Source organism: Rhinolophus sinicus, linkage group LG11 (genome assembly GCF_036562045.2).
Source record: "Rhinolophus sinicus isolate RSC01 linkage group LG11, ASM3656204v1, whole genome shotgun sequence".
NCBI classification, from domain to species: domain Eukaryota; kingdom Metazoa; phylum Chordata; class Mammalia; order Chiroptera; family Rhinolophidae; genus Rhinolophus; species Rhinolophus sinicus.
In genome coordinates this window covers 33,358,726-33,380,445 of record NC_133760.1, presented here as the reverse complement: position 1 = coordinate 33,380,445, position 21,720 = coordinate 33,358,726, and the positions used below count along the sequence as shown (strand labels likewise).

The following is a 21,720-nucleotide window of genomic DNA, read 5'->3' as shown; positions in this document are numbered from 1 at the left end:
GGGGTGGAGCCAATAGTTCCAGAAAACGTCGGGGGTGGGGCAATCACTGCCGGAGGCGGGGCTTGTCTCCAGCCATTCAGAGGTCGCAATCGTGATCCTGTTAGTTCACTGGCTAGGAGGGCGGGAAAACCCGAGCTCGCGCCCCGCCCTGGAGAACGCGCAGAGGGGCGGGACGCTTTCTTTGGGCGTGGAGCGGTGAGGTTGATCTCTCCGAGGGATTGTTGGGGCAGGTGGGGCGGAAATTTCTACAGATAGTGGCCGGCCAGGTCCCCTCAGTTTAGGGACCAGATGGTCCTGAGCCCTTTAGTTTGAGGGATGAAGTGGATGGCATTCCCTCATTTGGAGAAAGCAAGGAGATGGATCTCTTTCAGAGCAAGAAATGAAAATAAATTCCACTCAGTTTGAAGTAAGAGGTGGGGTCATTTATTTCCCTTTAGTTGGGGGAAGACAAGGGACCGGTGCCCCTCAGTGCTGGGAAAAGGATGGGATGACTCAGTTTGAGGGAGGAGGTAGATGCAGTCTCTTCACGTTCGTGGAAAAGGTGAGAAGAGTTTCCCGTAGTTTGAGGGAAAAGGAGGCCAGGTGCCCCTCGGTTTGGGAGCTTAAAAGAAACGGCCTCCTCTCAGCCTGGAATGTGCAGGGCCCAGCCTAGGCCTTGGAGTTTCTGGGGACATGGGGGGACAGCGCGGCTCATTACGGCTTTTTGGGAGCGCCCAGTGCGCGTGCGCAACTCCGGTCAGGTCCGGGGACGGAAGGGGGTCCCAGGCGCTGCGGGGCCGGGTGAAAGGCGGTTGTGCGCTGCCCCCTACCGTTTGCGTGCGGCAGCGCCGTGGTCTTCGGCCTCCGTGCCAGGGGGCGGCAGCTCGCTGCGAGGTTTGGAGGAGACCCTCGCTCTAGATCCCGCCCACCGCAGATCCCTGTCCGACCTGCGGCGAGTGTCGCCTCCCGCGGGTTGGACGCGCGGATGCTTCTGGAGGGCTGTGGCTGCTCCCAGTTTTGAATACAGCTTGGGGGAGGTTTTAGACAGGTTTGGGGGAGCTGACTGGAAGGAATCGGCTGCGGGACTTGGGGGAGGGCTGCACTGGGGAATTTTCAGAGCTGAGACTGGTTTAGACGGGAGGAGCCGGGGGTCAGAGTACCGACGCCCGAGGCAGGGTCTCGGAGCCGGGATTGTGGGGAGCGCGCCCCACGTGCCTGTGACGCGGGGGCAGCCGGTAGGCGGCGGCAGCGACACGGGGCCGGCGGCCGTGCAGGGCCGGGAGGGCGGCTAGGCAGAGGCAGAATGCTGCGCGTCGTACTGCCGCTGCTCTGGCTGCCCCTGGTGGAGGCGGCAGCAACCAGAGGACCTACCCAGGAGCTGGGGTCTCTGGGCGAGCCTCCCCCAGGGTTGGCGCTCTTACGCTGGCAGTGGCACGAGGTGGAGGCCCCCTACCTGGTAGCCCTGTGGATCCTGGTGGCCAGCCTGGCCAAAATCGGTGAGTGCATGTGCGAGCGCTGGCTGCCGGCTACGGACCTGCCCCCATCCCCTCAGTCCTCCCCAGATCCGAGCTGGCTTCTTGCAAGTGCCGGGACTAAGGTTGCGATTCCACAATCCGGGCTCCTCACAGAGTTCTTGCGCCGCCTCTTGTGGATCTCCCTCCTCCCCTTCTCCTCGCATGGGAGCTCTGAGGACCTGCCTTCTCTAAGGGCTGCCCCAGCTCTCTCCAGCCTTATCCCTAGACTCCTGTGCCCTCTCTGCTCCCCTCTTCCCCTTGCAGTAAACCCTATGGCTGGCCTCTCCTCCACCTATCTATCCCCAGCCTCCCAGAAACCTCTGTCAGCGGTGAGGACGTGTGGGGACATTGAGGGGAATGTGTTCTCTGGCAAACCCAGGCATCCTGGTCCTGAGGAATAGTCTTCTTTGGAGACCAGGTCCAAGCGTCCACTCTCTTGGGATACTAAACTGCCACTCTTCCTCTTTTCTCCTAAAGATGTCCCATGCCTAGCTATGGGAACCCCCCCCAACCCCCCCAGCTCAGGTTTACAGTATTCACATTTCAGGGTATAAGAAACTTCCATTTATTGGGGCCTTACTATGTGGTGCCTGCACTAGATGCTTCCATGCATCTGACCTCCTTCAGTCTGCATAACACTGAAGGTTGTGCTTCAGAATCCTTTCCTTGAATAGAGCTGCTTTTCCTTGCCTCAGCCCGGTCCTCCCTACTTCTGAGCAGCCAGTGGTCCCTCCTCCCACCAGAGACCCTCCTCCCTCTCCCTGTTGTGCAGGCTCTGCTGTGGGGGTGACTAATTATAGCTGAGCCGTTGCTATTCACTCCCCATCTATGCTGGCACAGCCTGTACTCCAATATCACCAATACAGTCTTCATGGAGGAATCACACAACCTAGAATTTGGCCCCTCCTCCCCCAGGGACACTACAGGGGGTGAGGGTGTGGGCAGGAACTGGAGAACTCTCTCCAGTCTGCTGTGGCAGGCAGCCCATTAATAATGGAAAATGGGGCTTGAAATGCCTTCGGGAAGCCTAATTCTGTCAAACAGGATTTGGTGGTGGGTTTTGGATTGCTGGGGTTGATGCATGCTCTGGAGATGAGGATGGAATACAGTCCCTGAAGGAGAGGAGATGGGGATGAAAGGTAGGGATGTGTGTGGGGAGATCTGTGACTGAACTTACCTTAGGCCTGGTAGCAATGAGAGCAAGATGGGAGGAGCCTCAGATTTGTGAGCCAAGAATTGGGTTTGCTGAAAAGTCTGAGTTGCAGTAGAGTTCCTGTCTTATTTACGGTTTATAGCAACTATTGGAGTTTCCCCCATAAATCATAGTACTTTCCCTAGCTTGGATGACACCTCCTCTGCAGGTAGCAGAAGACGCCTCCTTCTCATCAGCACCCCCCCCCAAAAAAAAACAACAACACACACACCAAATACCCAAATCCTTAGAAGAAGAAAGATAGAATGTTTGGGATAACTTCCCTCAGCTTCATTGCTGGGAGATTTTTTCCCCTTTTATTCAACAAATCTTTGTGTAGATCCCATTATATGCCATACACTGTCCTAGGCCCTTTGGGTCTCACACAGGCTAACATAGAAGCCTCCCCACCTACCCTCTATCCCAGTGATTGTATGGGAGAGGTGTTCACTCATGGCCCCAGGGCCCAAGGGAAAGCCAAAATAGCTTATTTTAGGGGGCAAAGGTAGAGGCAATAGTGCTAGAAACCCATTTCATACTTCCTTCTCTTTCCCTAGGGATGGATCTGTTATTATTTCCCCCCAGAGTCATATTTAATTAATGTTTGTTGAGAACCTGCTATGTGTCTGACATCCTACTGGGCACGTTCACATGATACCATTTTATCTTCACGCTGTGTGATGGGTATTTTTCCTATAGTACAGGAGAAGAAATTGAAGTTCAGGTAAATGAAATAACTCAACTGAGATCACACAATTAGAAAGTGATGGAGAAGAGCTGGAAATCTTTTGACTGCTAAACCCAATGCTTTTTTAAAACTACTGAGTCCTTGGTGAACCTATATAATGAAAAGCACATTGGACTAGCATAGTGCTCCTAGGAGGTATATAATATGCATTATGGTCTAGGTAGGGAGATAGGATACAATAATAACAGATAACATTTTTTGAACTCTTACTATAAAATACTGAGCTAAGTGCTTTTGAGTAGACTATCTTATTTAAACCTCACAACAGTCCTGTTAGATCATTACTGTTTTTATTCTCATTTTGCTCTTGAGAAAACTGAAAGTCAGTGTGGTGAAGTTATTTGCTCCAAGGTCACAGAACTAGTAAATACGAATATAGGAGCTAGGCTTTGAACCCAGGCAGCCTGGCTCCAGAGGTCTGACTTTTACAATTATGTCATACATACGTCTAATTACAATTATGTCATACATACGTCTAAAAGTATACTGAGTAGCATTTGCTGAGATTTAAATAATGGCTATGGATAAGGGAAATCAGAGAAAGGTGAGGTCCCCTGAGGATGAGTAGAAAGTGAGGCACATTTCTGGAACTAGAAAAAGCAAGCAATGGCCTAGGTTACCATGATAGGAGAACCAAGAAACAGAAAACTTTGGCTGCAGTGGCGGGTTTGTAGCCTTGGGAGGTTGGAGATTCTAGGACTCCTGCATTTCTTTTCTCCTTCCTTGGTCCCAGGGTCAGGGTCAGGAGTCCTGACTTTGAATAACCTTCTGAGACTGGGAGATTATAGGCGCGCGCGTGTGTGTGTGTGTGTGTGTGTGTGTCCCATGAGCTGATACCTTCGGCCCTCTTCTTGTATTGTAGTGTTTCACTTGTCTCGGAAGGTGACATCTCTGGTCCCTGAGAGCTGCCTGCTGATTTTGCTGGGACTGGTGCTTGGAGGCATCGTCTTGGCTGTGGCCAAGAAAGCTGAGTACCAGCTGGAGCCAGGCACCTTCTTCCTCTTCCTGCTTCCTCCTATCGTGCTGGACTCAGGCTATTTCATGCCTAGCCGGCTGTTCTTTGACAACTTGGGTGCCATCCTCACCTATGCTGTGGTGGGCACACTCTGGAATGCCTTCACAACAGGCGTTGCCCTCTGGGGCCTGCAGCAGGCTGGACTTGTGGGTGAGTGACCCTAATACCTGAGCTGGCAGAGGGAGGCTTTGCCAGACTTATCGTCCAACCCCCTTTTCTAGCTCTAGAGATCCTATGTTGGCGAGAGCCATACCCTGAGAGCTCCATCTTGGGTCTCTCCCACCTGGAGTGCAAGGAAATGCTCTAGATGGGCCTTCAGCCTTCGTTTAGTCTTTGCCAGTAGAGTCTAGGCCTCCACAGCATGACAGCTGAGCAGGGGCCTGGCTCCCAGCTCTGTGTGGGCTGCCAAGGCTGGGAAGCCTGTGTTACTACTCTGCTGCCTCCTGCCCTCTGTTACCACTTGCCAGCCCGGCTCCTCTGAGGCATAGCTCACCATTCCTGTGAGGGCCTACCATCCTGGCTCATATTGTTATTTTTAATAAACAGATGTTATATATTCACAAAATGCAAGATACTACGTGAGGTATTCTCGCTTTATTTATCCCACTGACTCTTCACAGCAAGCCTGTTGGAGCATAAATTGTCCCATTTAATGGATAAGGAAATAGAGGCCCTTAAACTCACTTGATATCAGCAGGAGAGGTCCCTTCTTCCTCATTTCCTGCCTCCAAAATCCATTCAGCCCTGAATATTGGTAATTCAGACTTTCAGGATGCAACAGGAGGTTTGCAATTTTCACTTGGGGACTCCAGCCTGCTTTTCCTAATGGGTTAGTGAATTCCTTGAGCACAAAGGGAGGGGAGGACATGAAACCATAATAAAACTGGTAACCCTTATAATAGGGTACTTTCTATGTATTAGGCACTGGATAAATGAAGAACTTTGTGAGGGAGATACTGTTATTATTCCCAGCATATACATGAGGAAACTCAGGCTCAGAAGTTAAATGACGTGTTCAAGTCCCACCTGTGGTACCCTCTCCCCCTCCTGCTGAATTGTGAGTGTCACATCCCTTAGGCTTTGCATCAAGGTGCGGGAGAAAGCATGTTCTTTTCTTCTCCATAATAAAGCCGGTCAGCAGCCAGTTTCCATCTGCTAGTGGTTCTTATTACTGCCGCTGCAGTTTTCGTTGACTGTGCCACTTTAGCTTTTCAGGTTACATAGAGCTTTCGTAGCCATCTCCTGGGTTGGTTTTTGCAGCAGTCTGTGAGGTAGGCAGATGAGGAGGCATGGCTAGAAGAAGTCATGTGACAATGACAGCACCACATCACAGAGCTGGTAATTGGCAAAGCCAGGTCTTAAGCTCAGGTCTGACCAACAGGCCGATGCTGTCTTCCCCGTCCCAAGTCCTTTCTGGGTGTTCTTTTTTTTTTTTTTTTTTTAAGATTTTTATTGGGGAAGGGGAACAGGACTTTATTGGGGAACAGTGTGCACTTCCAGGACTTTTCTCCAAGTCAAGTTGTTGTCCTTTCAATCTTAGTTGTGGAGGGTGCCGTTCAGCTTCAAGTTGTTGTTCTTTCAGTCTTAGTTGTGGAGGGCGCAGCTCAGCTCCAGGTCCAGTTGCCGTTGCTAGTTGCAGGGGGCACAGTCCACCATCCCTTGCGGGAGTTGAACCGGCAACCTTGTGGTTGAGAGGACACGCTCCAACCAACTGAGCCATCCGGTAGCTCAGCGGCAGCTCAGCTCAAGGTGCCATGTTCAATTTTTCAGTTGCAGGGGGCACTGCCCACCATCCCTTGCGGGAGTCGAGGAATTGAATTGGCAACCTTGTGGTTGAGAGCCCGAGCTCCAACCAACAACTGAGCCATCCGGGAGGCAGCTCAGCTCAAGGTGCCATGTTCAATCTTAGTTGCAGGGGGCAGAGCCCACCACCCCTTGCGGGACTCGAGGAATTGAACTGGCAACCTTGTGGTTGAGAGCCCACTGGCCCATGTGGGAATCGAACCGGCAGCCTTTGGAGTTAGGAGCACGGAGCTCTAACCGCCTGAGCCAGTGGGCCGGCCCTTTCTGGGTGTTCTTGTTTTAACCGTGGGGTAGAGTTTGGGCTTGTCACCAGGACAGCTGTAGGAGACTCAATGCCTCCCCAATTGCTGTCCCCATCTGTCCCTCAACAGCCCCTAGAGTCCAGGCTGGCTTGCTGGACTTCTTGCTGTTCGGGAGCCTCATCTCAGCCGTGGACCCCGTGGCCGTGCTGGCTGTCTTTGAGGAGGTGCACGTCAACGAGACTCTCTTTATCATCGTCTTTGGCGAGTCCCTGCTCAATGACGCAGTCACCGTGGTGAGAGTGCTAGGCTGGCTGCCATTCCCCAGCCCAGGCTGCCATGCCCTGACCAATGGGTGTCTGAGCAGGCTTAGACCCTCCCTCTGGGCACCCTGGGGAAGAAATACAGTCTCTGCGTTCGTCTCCCAGCAGTCCCATTGCTGCCTTCCTGCTCCTGACTCTCCTCTCCTCACTCAGGTGCTGTACAAGGTCTGCAATTCCTTTGTGGAGATGGGCTCTGCCAATGTGCAGGCCGCTGACTACCTGAAGGGAGCCGGTCAGTATCTGCCCCTCTCAGCTGGCACTGGGGGTCTGCCTCCACTGGCTTGCTAAGTCCTGTCCCCACCGCCTCAGGAGGCTATGCAGGTTGCCTCGTTCCCTTCCCTTCTCTATGGAGAAATGGGGCCTTGAGAACCTGAGAAGGAGGGGCTTTCCCAGGATCCTGGCATAGGGATCCTGCCCCCCGGGGAATGCAGTGGGCATCACCCTCTCCTCCCTGCCAGCCAGCAGTCTTGTCAGCCCGGGTAGGGTCCGGACCAGGGGTCACGCTGACAACCCGCTCCTTCCCCAGCCTCCCTGTTTGTGGTCAGTCTGGGCGGGGCAGCCGTGGGCTTAGTCTTTGCCTTCCTCCTGGCCCTGACCACACGCTTCACCAAGCGGGTCCGCATCATCGAGCCGCTGCTGGTCTTCCTCCTCGCCTACGCAGCCTACCTCACTGCGGAAATGGCCTCGCTCTCTGCCATTCTTGCGTGAGTCCTGGGGGCCTTGCAGGCAGGCAGCTGGGAGGGGGTACTAGAGATGGTTGACCCTCATATGGACAGAAACAGGACCCCGAGGAGTCCATAGGTTTCCCTGAGTCCTGGAGGTACTGGGAGCCTCAGACTCCCCTTGGGAGACAGTAAACCTCAGGTAATATTCCAGGATCCGCCTTCAGACCTTTCTGTTCCCAGAACCCAATGTTCCTCTGCCTGAAGTGCTCTGTGGGGTGTGGGCTGACCTGGAATTGGCTTCAAGGCCTGGTGCCACTGGCCCTGGTGGCCACAGCACTTCAAATGGTGCCTCAGACAGTACGCTCTTCAGAACATGTTTTTCCCACCTTCCCCTCCACAGGGGAAGTGCTCAGAGGCGCTGAGTGGGAAGCCTGGAGATTTGGACCCTTATCCCAGGACTACCACTAGCTATCCTTGAACTGCCTCCATGCCTCCTGGGCTTCCGCTCTGAGTCTGGCATCCTAGGATGGGCAACACCCTCTCCTGTAGCATGCTCACACCCCAGGGGCTGTGCCTCCTGCAGCCCCTCGTCACTGGCCTTGTCTCTCCATTCGTCTCCCAGGGTGACTGTGTGTGGCCTGGGCTGTAAGAAGTACGTGGAGGCCAACATCTCCCATAAGTCACGCACGACTGTCAAATATACAATGAAGACTCTAGCCAGCTGCGCTGAGACGGTCATCTTCATGCTGCTTGGCATCTCGGCTGTGGACTCTTCTAAGTGGGCCTGGGATTCGGGGCTGGTGCTGGGCACCCTCTTCTTCATCCTGTTCTTCCGAGCCCTCGGTATTGCTGGCACGCTCTGCCTTCCCACTCTTCTTCCTGCCTCTGCCCCAGCCGTCCCCCAGTCTGAGTCCACAGCCTTGCCAGTTCCTAAGCCTCCCCTTGTTGCCCACCCCTCCAGCCCATGGCAGACCTCAGCCCAGATACGTGGTAATGTCACTCCCAGTGCCCTCCGCTCCCAACCCCTCTCCCACTGGCCTCCCTCCTGCTGCAGGCGTTGTCCTGCAGACTTGGGTGCTGAATCGCTTCCGGCTGGTCCCTCTGGACAAGATTGACCAGGTGGTGATGTCCTATGGGGGTCTGCGGGGGGCTGTGGCCTTCGCGCTCGTCATCCTACTGGACAGGACCAAGGTCCCTGCCAAGGACTACTTTGTGGCCACCACTATTGTGGTCATTTTCTTCACAGTCATTGTACAGGTGGGAGAGCCCGCAAGGCTGGGTGGGGAGAGGGGCTGGCAGGCCCTGGGGGAGCCTTGGAGGCGGGACGGGCTCCTCTTCCTGTTGGGGATAGAGGGACTTGACTTCCTAGACCGAGTGCAGTGAGGTGGGGATTCAGAAGCTAAGGCCTAAGTATGGGGAGAGACAGGTATCAGGGAACTAGATAGGGCAGGGCTCACCTGCTGCCTGTCTGTAGGGCCTGACCATCAAGCCACTGGTCAAGTGGCTGAAGGTGAAGAGGAGGGAGCATCACAAACCCACCCTGAACCAGGAGCTGCATGAGCACGTGGGTACCAGAACGCCATCCCACCACCTGCCCCTCTGTCCCTTTGCCTGTTTTGAGCAGAGTCCTGATCCAGTCCCCCTACCCACCCCCCTTCTAGACTTTTGACCACATTCTGGCTGCAGTGGAAGACGTTGTGGGCCACCATGGCTATCACTACTGGAGGGACAGGTGAGGGAGCTGCCCCGAGGCTCCTTCAGCAGCCGCAGCCCCAGCCAGGGCAGCAGGGGTGGGGGTGTGCTATACTCCTGAGAAGGGACGCAGCCAGCTCAGACTGGGTGACCTCTGCCTGGGCCCTTCAGTGGCATCCCAGTGCCCTGAGGATAAGACAAGGCTGGCCTGCCCGGCCCTGCATGGTCTGGCAGCTGTCAAGACTCCAGCCTCACTGTGCTCTGCTCTGCCTTTGACTGTCTGCCTGCTAATTACATGGACCCTGGTTTAGAACCTCAGGACTCACTATGCTCCTCCCACCCTGGCCACTGGGACCTTTGCACATGTTGTTTTCTCTATTAGAACACTCCCTCACCTCCCTCTCACCTACTTAACCTCTGTTCATCCTTCAGATCTCAGCATAGGCATCACGTCCTTAGGGAGGCATTCCCTGGCCTCCCCAACTAGGACAAAGCCCGATCATACTGTATAATTATCCATGGTCGTTCTTGTCATGGTTGCAATTTTGCAATTTGTAATAGCTTCAGTTAATGTCAGGCTTTCCCACAACACTGTAAATTCCAGAAGGGCAGGGACTAGCATCAAGATTCACCCTGACTGAGGTCCATACCAAGACAGCCAGGCCAGGACTGGTGGTGCCCCTGCCCCATCTGAGGGAGGGCCAGCCAGCCAGCCTTGGGGATGGCACTCAGGGCCGGGCCTGGCATCCTCTGTAGGTGGGAGCAGTTTGACAAGAAGTACCTGAGTCAGCTGTTGATGCGGCGGTCAGCCTACCGCATCCGGGACCAGATCTGGGATGTGTACTACAGACTCAACATCCGGGATGCCATCAGCTTCGTGGATCAGGTGCGCTGGCAGCCAGTGGTATGTGGGCAGGTGGCCAGTAGGGTGGGGCAGGAATGAGTGACAGCAGACAGGCCCTGAGCAGGGAGTTGAGAATTCCTAGCAAACTCAATGGTCTTGTGAAGTGGCAGTTGCAGGAACTAATCTGGCCTGATGCTGATATTCAAAGTCTGGCAGGCAGTAGAGAAAGGTGGGAAACAGCTGGACTCTGGAGTCAACAGATGTGGTTTAGTTCTTATCACTTATAGACTTGTGACCTTGGGTAAGTCACTTATCTTCTCTGAGCCGCAGTTTCCTCAACTGTAAGAAAGTGGAAATAAGAGGGCCTGTGTCATAGTTTTGTGGACTCAATAGGTAAAGTGCCTAGTACAGTACCTGAAACATCGAAAGAGCAGAATAATTGTTAACTATTGTTATTCTTTTTATTACCCTGTGACTGTCTGGGCCACTCTCCATCTGCTTGCCACCTGACCTCTGTCTTGGCCCCTGCAGGGAGGCCACGTGTTATCCTCCACAGGGCTCACTTTGCCCTCTATGCCCGGCCGCAATTCTGTGGCAGAGACCTCTGTCACCAACCTGCTGTAAGTCCCTGAGCCTGCTTCCCCTGCCCCAAGCTCCTCTCTACTGGGGTCTCTCTGAATCCCTTCCGAGAAAGATTTGTGAGCACTTTTGCTTCTGTCCTTCCCCTGGCCTGTGCCTCCTGGCCTCTCCCCAGCACATGTGTTCCCTGCTTCCTGCAGGAGGGAGAGTGGCAGTGGAGCATGTCTGGATCTGCAGGTGATCGACACGGTCCGTAGTGGCCGGGACCGGGAGGATGCAGTGATGCACCATCTGCTCTGTGGAGGCCTCTACAAGCCGCGCCGCAGGGTGAGAGCATGCGGGGCACGAGTTCTGAAGGGGCGAGGGTGGTCTGAGGAGGCCATGATCACGGGCTCAAGAGGCAGCTGACACATGCTGGTGGGGAGCTTTAGATACCCAGGTTGAAGAGTATGGGGCTTCAACTTGTCGGTAATAACTTTTAGCTTTTTCTTTTTGAGTAAGGGTTACTGTTGAAAGATTTCTTCTCTGGTAGCAGAGTGAAGATCAAATGAGAGGGGGGTAGTTGAGAGGCTTGGGGGGCCATGTGGGAAGCCAGAGTGAAACACTGGATTAGAGCTGGGGTCGTGGGAAGGGAGAGGAGCACGTAGGACTGAGTGATTGCCCGTGGGGTGGGGGGGAGAGATAGAGCACAGAGGGCTTGATGGTGTCACAGACAGAAGCAGAAATGCTGAGAAAGCCTGTAGGACCAGCTTGGCATAGGGAAGGCAGACATGTTTTAGGTAATGTGAGTTAGTCCAATGTGGGTTGTGAAGCTTTGGGGCTGGAAAGGCCCATCCCATCCAGGAGGGAAACTTGCAACCCCACAAGGGGGCAGCAACCCATTACCTTGAACCTTCCTAAAATGGGAAGCCAACTGTTAACCATTCCTGCAGTTTTAAGTTAAGGCTGCTTCTACCGTTGAGACAGAATTGGCTTCCTTTAACTTGCTCCCAGTAGCGCAGATTTAACTCTCTGCAGCTCTGCAGAATCCGTTTTCAAAGCTTTCAAGACAGTTGCCTTCCCCACAGGCCTTCTGCCCTCAGGCTAGCATTTCTTCTCCCTGGTGTATCTTCTCTGGTCTTAAGAAACAAGGCCCAGAATGGAAGGTGCTGAGCTAGCTGTGGTTGGCAAGGGAAGGGCATAAGGCATGTCTTACTTTTCTAGTTCGAGGACTTGCCATTTGCTTCCTGTAGCCCAGAATCCCTTCAGCTTTGGCTCACCACCCTGAGGCCCCATATTATCCTTACCATCAGGCAAACCCCCAGCATCTTCCTCAGTTAATGGCTGTTAAACCCTATCTCATCCAACCTGTTTTTGTTTTGTTTACTTTTTTCTAATAGAAAATTACACTCATTCACAAAACTAGAGAGAATAAAATAACTCCCTTTTCCATCACCCAGCTCCAGTAATTATCAATGCATAGTTGATCTTGCTACATCCTGGACCCCCAATACACCCCATCCACACTTTATTACCTTGAAGCAGACTCCAGACACCATATCATCATCTCTAAAGATTTCAGTATGTATCTCTGGGTAGGAAGAACTCTTAAAAAAATAAACAGTACCGTTATCACTTATAACAGATAACAGTATCTTTTCACATCAAATATCCAGTCAGTGTTCATAAATAGCCTTTTCCAGATGATGTGTTTAAATCAGAATCCAAGTAAAGTCCACACTTTGCATTTGGTAAATATGTCTTTTTATTTAAAAGAAAATCTATAATAGTTCCTTCTCCCTCCTTTTTTCCCCTTATTATTTATTTAGTGAAGAAACTGGATACTTTGTCTCAGAGAATTTCCCATTTTATGGCTAATGTGTTCCTCCCGCCCCTGTAGTTAAGTCTAGAGGCCTGGTCAGGTTCAGGATCATTCATAGGTACGCTGTGTATTCCTTACTGTATCACATCAGGGTGCGCATAATGACGGGTTGTCTATGGATGTGTGTGTGTTAGATTGGTCAGTGGGTTCAGTCCAATCAGTTCTTGTCAATTAAAAAAAGCTGGAGTGAGATTGTGCTTATCCCTGTTAAATGTCATCTTATTTGATTTAGCCCATCATTCCATCGTTTGGATACCATATCTGCCACCAAACATCTGCTCAGATTCACATCACATGAAAACTTGCTAAGCCTGTTAACCCTGTATTCATCCAAATCAACATAAAAGTGTTGGACAGGATAGAGCTGAGGACAGAGCCCTGTGGCATGCTACTAAGGACTTTCCTCCAGACTGAAATGGAGCAACCATTTTTGGGGTATGGTTACTCAGCCAGTTATGCATTAGTTATACCATAACACAATCCATAATCCCTCATGTTCTTCACAGAAATATCACCAGAGAGAGACAGAAGTGTCTTGCATGCAGTTAAAAATACAAGATTATAGTTTAAGAGTGAGATAAGGGCTGGAGATAAAGATTTGGAAACGATCTTTATCAGAGGTTTTCTCACCTGGCTACCGCAGAGTCCCCTGTGGAGCTGCCAGAATACATATTCCTGGCTTCACCTGGAGATTTGGATTCTGTAGTATAGGGTGGGACACAGACTCTGTGCTCTTAGAACGTCTCCCAGGTGATTCAAATGCAGCTGGCCTGACGGCTGGTGTTTGGGAGCCACAGATGTTTACCACTGGGCTAGCTGAAGCGGAGAGAACGACAGGTATGCTGGGGATAGAGGAAGGTCAAAGACAACACTGAGGAAAACACATGGAAGGAAAGGAGGGGGAGCCAGAAAAGGAGGAGACAGAAGGAACCCTTGGAAGAGCAGTAGCAGATGGTACCTCAGAGGCCTGGGGAAGGAGGAGGGCTGAATGCTGCAGAGGTCAGGCCAGTGCGTAACCAGAGGCCACGGCACTAGTGACTGGGGAGAAGGCAGCACCGTGGTGGTGTGGACCCTGCAGGCATATTTCTGCTATTGAAGGAAGTAATGGGTATGAGGGAAAGGGTCAGAATCAAAGTGTGAAAATTTGGCGGCAAAAGGGAGGCCATGGCGTCAATGGAAAGGCTTTCTTCAAGGAGGTAAGGTCGGAACCCGCTTCAAAGCAGAGGGGAGGGGCCGGTGGTGAGGGAGAAGAAGCAGGAGAGGGAGAAGTAGAAGGAGCAAGGAACTGATGGAGGCAGGAAGGAGGGAGCTGAGCCAAGTGGAGGCTGTGGTTGGGGAGTGAGGAGCCTTGTGAAGGAGCTGGACCCCTCCCTTCACCTGTCTGAGAGGGAGGTACCTCTGGGTGAGATGTAGAGGAGGGCAGACAGGAGACTTCGCAGGGAGCTCTTAAAACTGGTTCAGGGAAGCAGAAAATATGAGGTAGGAAAGGGCCCAGACTGGGAGTGTGAGGCAAGACAGGATGACTTGAACCATGCTGACAGTACTTGGTGGATTACCACGAGATAGTAAAAAGGTTGCCAAGAGCTGAGGGCAGACACAGAGGCGGTCTTGCTGAGTGTGTAGTGGGCTCGGTCTTTATGGCAAAGAGTTGGAAGGAGCAGAGGATGGGGTTGCTCCTGAATTAGGCACAGATAGTTGTTGGACGGACAGGCTCCAGCGAGTCAGGAGAGACAGTTATGGAAGTTCCAAGTGCAGCCCGAGGTGTCATGGCAGTTGTAGGAATGGCTAGGTGGAGAATTCCTCCTGGAGAGAGAATCCTGTGCGGCTAGAAGGGGTGTGTGGGCCAGGCAAGTGTACCAGGTTCGCCATGAGTTGCAAGGAAAAAATCCCATATGGTCTCATAGTGGCTCCCTGCCTCCTGTGACTTCAAATCAGAGAGAATTGGGCAAGGGCTCTAGGGGGTAGGGAAAACCAGATTTGGGGGAGTAGGTTCTGGGGTAAAGGAAAGTTTTCCCCCAGTGAACTGAGAATAAATATAGGATGTCTGGCTGGATTCCTGTTGTATTTTTTTGTTTTGTTTTGTTTTTTAATCCATGGCTAGTTCTTGAAAAACTCAGCCGGCAGGGCCTATGGTGAACATGGGGCTATAGCCTGGGGTTCCTGTGGGCGGCCGAGGCACCCAGCCTCATGGCAGGGCGGGGCTGTCATTGCCAGTACAAAGCCAGCTGTAGCCGCCACTTCATCCTGGAGGACGCACAGGAGCGACAGGACAAGGAGATCTTCCAGCAGAACATGAAGAGGCGCCTGGAGTCCTTTAAATCCACCAAGCACAACGTCTGCTTCGCCAAGAGCAAGCTGCGACCCCGCAAGGCTGGCCGCAAGAAGGCACGTGCTTTCTTGGGGACTTCTGTTTGGGGCTGGAGGCTGATGGCATGCAATTTTGAACCCCCAAGTGTTGGAATCCAGCTCAAGGGGACCTCAGGGACTTGGTGGCTGCAGCAGTCTGGTTTTCTTTTGCATCTTCCTGGAGCCCCAGAAGGGGAAGGTGAGGCCTTCAGAGGGAGATCAGCCTCTTGGCCATGTGGTCACCTGCTGGGAGGCAGCAGGACCTCCTACAAGAGGTGAAATGAGCAGGAGAAAGGCAGTCTCCTTGAGGGCCAACTCTACAAACCCCGAGTTCAGCCCAGGCTGATGCATCGAGAGCCCTGGCTGGGGCCTGGATTACTCAGACTGCACAATACTTGCCTGGGGGGCCAAGGGATGAAGGGCCATTAGGATGGACACCGATTCCTCCCCCAGCTGGGTCAGGAAGTCTAGTCCTGTTGACCCTACCAGACAACAGGGTTAGGGTTTGGAGCCAGAGGCTTAAGATTTTTTTTCTTGGTCCTCAGAAGAATGGTGTGGCTAACACTGCAACTACAAATGGGAAACCTACTCGAGACTTGGGCTTCCAGGACACAGGCAAGCAGGGAATGGGGGTGAGGTGAGGATGGGAGGGCAGGGGAAGGGCAGGGGCCCATCAGCCGGAATCCTGGAAGGCCTCCTCTGCTGTAGTCATGGCCGTGAGCTGGGGCTCTTTCCCTCAGGGACTAGATGGGCACATGTGATTTCAAAGCTGGATGTGTTCAAAACAGTGATTAGACAATTTGTAACAGGAGGTGTCTGATAGCTAACTACAGGTTACAGGCCCTGAGGATTTGGAAAAGGTATCATGGAGAAGGGGGAAGCTTGGTCAGAGCCTTGAAGGATGGGTAGACCCTGGGGCTCAGTGTCCCATTTGCAAAACCAGGAGTTTTGCAACAGGAGGATGGGCGTTGTAGCTCTCCAAATGGCCATGTTTTCAGTTGATAATGGAATCTGAAGCTGAGGGAAGAGGATAGGGGAACTAGAAAGTGTGACTTCCCTCATGGCTTCCTCTGAGGACTCTGCTTGCCCTGGTTGCCTCCTTGGGATCTGTAGCCCCACTTCCCTTCTTCTTAAGCCCCCAACTTCCTAGGCCAGTACTGAAGCAGCCAGAGGAGGAAGCAGGTGGCTCTGCCAACAAGGGCTCTGCCTGGGTGGACAGGGAGCTGGTTTGGGGTTGGGCAGTAGCAAGAGGCAGCGCTGGGCTGGCCACCCCGATTCATCTCGTGTCCCTGTCCAGCTGCTGTGACATTAACTGTGGAGTCTGAGGAGGAGGACGAGAGCGACAGTTCGGAGACAGAGAAGGACGATGATGAGGGAATCATCTTTGTGGCTCGGGCCACCAGTGAGATTCTCCAAGAGGGCAAGATCTCAGGTAATGGCGACCTCCCTGTCTCCCTCCCCTCTGGAGCAAGCTGGAGCTGTTCAGTTGGCTTCCTCCCTTTTTGCTCATGGCCTCCACTCCAGACAACTCCCTTTTCCTAGTCACTCATTTACTCACCAACCAGCATTTACTGAGCATCTCCTTTATATCACACATTGGACATACATGATCTGAGTCAACCCTCACAACCAACATGGAAAAACTGAGCCCAGAGAACCAAAGGGACTTGGGACTTGTCCAGCATCCCACAGCGGAACCAGAATTGGAACCTGACTCATCTGACTCCAAAGCTTTTTCACCTCCATGCTTTCTCCCTTCATAGTTTGGCGAGAAACATGAGGTGACAAGGCTAACACCAGGTTCTGGTGTGACCCATACGCAGCGTATCTGCCCTCAGGTAGAACCCCTGATGAGGGTGGAAGCCTGTCCTAGGAGAAGGAGCCTGAATTTATCAAAATGGAATTATTGTGGATAAAAAACAATATGTACATGTTTCTATATGTGGAGACCTAACTCATAAAGCTAAATATCACTGCTAGTTGGTTTAAGCACTCAAGTGTCTTTTTAAACACTTTTTATTATAGTACATTTCAAAATATACAATAGACAGAAGAGTCAAATGAACTCCCATCTATCTATTCCCCAGCTTCAATACTTACCTACTCCTAATCAGTCTTATTTCATCTATATCCTCACTATGCCCCTCTCTTCACTGGCTTCTTTTGAAGCAAATCTCCAATATAATAATCACTTCATCAACAAATACTTCAGCATGTATCTAAAAGATAAGGATTCTTCTTTAAAAATATAACCACAATACCACTATCATATTTAAAATCTTGGTTATCAAATACCCAGTCAACGTTCACATTTCCCTGATTATATATTTTTTATAGTAGATTTGTTCAAAAAATCCAGACAAGGCCCACATATTGCATTTGTTTGATATATTTCTTTTAACCTTTAGGTGTGGTTCTCAAGGGGGTGGTGATGGAGTCATTTTGTCCCCTAGGGGACATTTGGCAATGTCTGGAGACCTTTGGGGTTGCTGACGTTTTGTTTTAATTTTGTTGTTAGTATGTAACATTCCAGGTCTGTCAAGAGAGGCAGCTTTACTTTCAATCACAGCATCAATACATTTCATAATGTACTCAATCACGTTTATAGGTCTGCTCAGGACTTTCTCAATGAGCAGACATGTATTGAACACCGACTATATGAAAGGCATTGCACTTGACTTTGGAGGGCTAGGGGTGGTAGGTGGCCAGAGAGCTTTCTTTCCCAGGTTTCCTCTTTTAGAACCTCAGACTTCCTGTCATGCAGGGGCTGAGCCTTCCATCTTGGCTACCAGCATTCTGGGATTCTCAGCTCATGTACCCTGTGCTCTGGCATCGCCTTTGTGGCTTTAGCCTGCTATTAGGTTTGCATGAGCTCACACTCCTGGGCTCTGTCCCACCAAAGGGCTGCGGTGGGTGATCAGGCAGGGCTCCCAGCAGCAAAGCCTTTGGTTGGAGCCTTGAGATCTCCCTCACCCTCGCTGCCATCTCAGTCTGGGACGGGACTAGGCAGGATGTGGTTTCTGAGCTACACGTTGGAGCCACACGTTGGGTGAGAGCTGATTGTGGATGGGGCTTTCTTGCTGCCTGGCTCCTGCTTTCTCTTGCTTTAGCTATTTTCACTTTTCAATAGGTATTTGTTGAGCACCTACTATGTGCCTGGTCCTGTGCTATGTGCTGGGGATAGACACAATGGAGAGCAAAACCACCTGTGGAGCTTCCTTTTAGCAAGCCATTCATCAAATAATCACACAAATAGATGTAATATGGCAACTGTGGAATGAATTTATTTATGAAAATGTGCTTATATTTAAAGGTTCCATTGTGTTGGTAATGAGCGCGTGTGTACTGTCTGTTCCCCAGGGAGCCTTGAGGTGTGTCCAAGCCCACGCATCATCCCTCCCTCTCCAACCTGTGCAGAGAAGGAGCTACCCTGGAAAAGTGGGCAGGGGGATCTGGCAGTCTATGTGTCCTCGGAAACCACCAAGATTGTGCCCGTGGACATGCAGACAGGCTGGAACCAGAGCATCTCATCCCTGGAGAGCCTGGCATCCCCACCCTGTACCCAGGCCCCGGCTATGACCCGACTGCCTCCCCGCCCACTGGACGCTGAAGAGCCCCAGGCCCCACATGACCTGCCTTCTGATCTGCGCCCCAGCTTCGCCTTTCCCCCGAGCCTGGCCAAGGCTGGCCGGTCTCGCAGTGAGAGCAGCGCCGACATCCCCCGGCAGCAGGAGCTACAGCCCCTCATGGAACACAAGGGCCACACCCACCTCAGCCCAGGCACCGCCAGCTCCCACTGGTGCATCCAGTTCAACAGAGGTGGCCGGCTGTAGCCCAGGGACTCAGGGAGGAGCAGGAGGCCAGAGCCCCTGTGGGAAGTGTGCCGTGTACAAAAGGCAGAGGAGCCCACTCAGCCTGATACGGGGTCAGAGGGGCCTGGACTTAAGTAGCAACTGGGCTCCCTTAGGGTGGGTCAGAAGGGTCTCCTGGGCTGGTCCTTGACCTCTTCACCATCGCCCCTGCTCCTAACTCCTACCACCTTCCCTTTTAGTAAGCCCTAACCCTGGCTCAAGACACAGTCCAGAGCTTCTAGGAGCTAGGCCCCGACACTTGGGTAGCTGATGCCCATTCCCCAGTGGGTCTTCCTGGGCTCACTCTAGGCAGCTGTTTCCCGCCCCCAAAGCTGGGGCATCAGTCATTCTTCAGCAGATGCTGGCCGTTCCTGCCCTCCACCCCCTCAGCACCAGCTTAAGGACAGTGCCATGGCAATGAGGTTCCTCAAGGGGCTGGTCCTCACGGGAATTGGGGTGGGAGGTGGAGCAGGCCTCAACCTTGGGCTTTGCGGCCTGTTGTAGCCAATTTTTCTAGGGCAGTGGGAATCTGGCTCTTCTTGCTTTATCTCCTTCCCTTTGCTGCCAATTATTGGGGTGATAGTCCCTCCTTTTCCAGGACCAAGGCCACAGGGCTGGGCCAGGTTTCAGGTCAGGGCTGCTTCTTAGCAGGTCACTCGGGATCTGATGCTCTGCATCCAAGTCTGGACCTTTCAGATCCTTGGGTCTGGGCTTTCTGAGGAAGGGAGGCAGTGGCCGTGGCTCCTGCATTACTCCCTTGACATTCCCCAAACAGGAAAGGAGCCAGGCACCCCAAGGCCATTGGTCCACTGCTCTAGGGGCTGAGACTCCTGGCTACAGAGGCAAGGCGGCTGACTGGGTGGCAGGTGCCTTTCCTGGGATTAGCCCCTGCCCTGTGTTTTGTACCTTGAACTGAAGACACATTAAACACCTCTTGGATGGATGGGTGTCCCGTGTCCATGTGTCGAGGTTCTATGGGCAGGGGGGTGGCGACAAGGGCCTCTGGTGAGGGAAATGGAAACTGCCAACTGCCTGCCCCAGGGCTTCTGGGATAGGATCCTGGGAAGGACTGTTAGGCCCTCTGGCCCTTCCTCCCTCCTCTCCTATATCTTCTGGTTATTGTCCCCTTCCAGTGGCCTGCAGTGGCAGTCCAGGGGATCACTGTAAGGACACAGGGTCACAGAACTGGGAGTCTACAAAATAGGGAAGGCCAATCAGGAAAGTGACCCAAGAGGTCAGGTGTCATGGTGCCCAAAGATGCAGCCACCACACACTGGGACCAGGTAAACCTTTCCTGAAGACCTGGAGGCAGGTGGAGGACAAATAAATAGATGTTCTGCACGTCGCGGGTAGGAGGGCAACCTCAAGAGAGCTGGTTACCCTGAGTGTTTATGGTACAAATTGGGTAGCATGGGGTCCAGAAACATCTAGGGATAGAAATCCCTGGTAACAGCAGTCCCAGATTCAATTTCCACTGTGTCTGAAGGGCTTTTTAAAAAATCTTGTCTTTACTAAGATATAACACATACCATAAAATTCACCCATTTAAAATGTACAGTTCAGAGGTTTTTAATCAGAATTGTGCAACCCTCCCCACAATCTAAGTTTAGAACATTTTCGTCATCCCCCAAAGAAACCCTGTCCCCATCAGCAGCCACTCCTCACCCCCTGCCTAGCCCTAGGTAAGCACTAACCTACTTCCTGTCTCTATAGATCTGAAGGACTCGCCATACTGTGAGGGTTACAAATTTAGTCACTTTTTCTACGTTAATCCCGGGGCAAGTGTGAAGAGAAGAGTGATTTAGGCTCTGCCCTCAAGTTAACAGCGATAAGGCCTAGTCATTAAGTCCCAGCTGTCAGTCACCTTAGGCATGTGACATACTCTCTCTGAACCTCAGGGTCTTCATCTCTACAATAAGATAATCATAATACTTATTTCATGAGGTTGCTGTTAGAATTAAATGATGAAGAATCTAGTACAGAGCCTGGCCCACAGGAAGGGATCACAAATGTTTGGCATTATTGGTCTTATAAGGCAAAGAGCACTGAAAGTGCTATAGGGCATTGAGAGGTGGGAAGACTCTGGGAGGAGTGTGTGTGTGTGTGTGTGTGTGTGTGTGTGTAGGGGCTCAGACAACACAGGCAAAGTTGGATGGGTGATGTTGGGAGAGACAAACCAGGGGCACAAAGGCTTGGGTGGGGAGACCCTGCGGTGTTTTGGGGGTGGCAGAGAGCTGGCCTTGAGAGAATTGGGATCTGGGAGTGGTGTGGGCAGTGATGTGCTTTAGGGAGCTCAAATATAGCTGGTGCCAGGTGGAACGTGTGTGAAACCGCAGGTGGAGGATGGATTGATAGAAGAAAAGACGAGGATACCTGCTGGGAGGCTGCTCCAGCAGCCCAGGAACCTGAAGGGGTTGGTGCTGGAGAGGACAGGCAGCCATTCTCAGACTGTAGTATCAGAATCACTGTGGAGCTTGTCAAACATGCAGATTCCTGGGCCTACCCCAAAGGTTCTGACTCAGCAGGTCTATGGGCGTCCAGAAATCTGTAATCTTAACCAGCTCACTAGAGGGAGGTAGCCCGCAGACTACATCCTTCGAGAATGACTAGATTAGAAAGGTTGTAGAAATCACATCCACTCAATCATGCAACTGATGGTGTAGGCGAGGGGGTGCAGAGGGCTCCTGGGCCTGGTGCTGGGTAACTAAGAACGGTGGGACTGCTGGGCAGATAGGGCTTGTCAGAGGCCAGCAGACTGGGGGAAGAAAGCAGGTGAACACAGCTCAGGGAAGGCAGGCATCTGGGAGGTAGGACAGTGAGCAAGTTAAGAGCTTATTCATGGGTTACCACCTGACCAGTCAGAATGGCAGAAATGGCCTTTAGTGCCACCTGAGCTGCCTCCAGGCCTTGAAGGAGGAAGAACTTTGACCTGGGGGACGTGGGGAGATGGGCATGGGCATTCCAGGTAGAGGAGAGCTAAGGCTTGTAATCAGATGAGTTTTCCAGGCCAGTATGGGAACTGTATAGGAAGGCTGTGATATCTTTGGATGGCTTTGAATGCCACACTAA

General features: G+C 52.2%; 1 protein-coding gene across 8 annotated transcripts in view; it reads left to right on the top strand.

Annotated features, from left to right (window-relative positions):
* Positions 1–19,594, top strand: part of SLC9A5 (solute carrier family 9 member A5) — a 35,284-nt gene extending 15,690 nt beyond the window's left edge. Inside the window, exons 1-16 of one of the 8 annotated variants that reach the window (XM_074314746.1) lie at positions 194–406; positions 4,296–4,598; positions 6,623–6,786; positions 6,967–7,045; positions 7,340–7,517; positions 8,101–8,321; positions 8,533–8,735; positions 8,953–9,042; positions 9,140–9,210; positions 9,927–10,056; positions 10,546–10,634; positions 10,794–10,920; positions 14,669–14,839; positions 15,346–15,415; positions 16,098–16,232; positions 18,161–19,594. In XM_074314746.1, coding sequence (XP_074170847.1) covers position 406; positions 4,296–4,598; positions 6,623–6,786; positions 6,967–7,045; positions 7,340–7,517; positions 8,101–8,321; positions 8,533–8,735; positions 8,953–9,042; positions 9,140–9,210; positions 9,927–10,056; positions 10,546–10,634; positions 10,794–10,920; positions 14,669–14,839; positions 15,346–15,415; positions 16,098–16,232; positions 18,161–18,633 — 2,505 coding nt within the window. In that variant the 5' untranslated portion in view covers positions 194–405 and the 3' untranslated portion in view covers positions 18,634–19,594. Of the gene's footprint in view, positions 1–193; positions 414–451; positions 542–591; positions 1,476–4,295; positions 4,599–6,622; positions 6,787–6,966; positions 7,046–7,339; positions 7,518–8,100; positions 8,322–8,532; positions 8,736–8,952; positions 9,043–9,139; positions 9,211–9,926; positions 10,057–10,545; positions 10,635–10,793; positions 10,921–14,668; positions 14,840–15,345; positions 15,416–16,097; positions 16,233–18,160 lie in introns of those variants that run through there. The other 7 variants (XM_019755686.2, XM_019755693.2, XM_019755676.2 and 4 more) reach the window with 7 other exon arrangements.
* Positions 19,595–21,720: the final 2,126 nt, after the last annotated feature.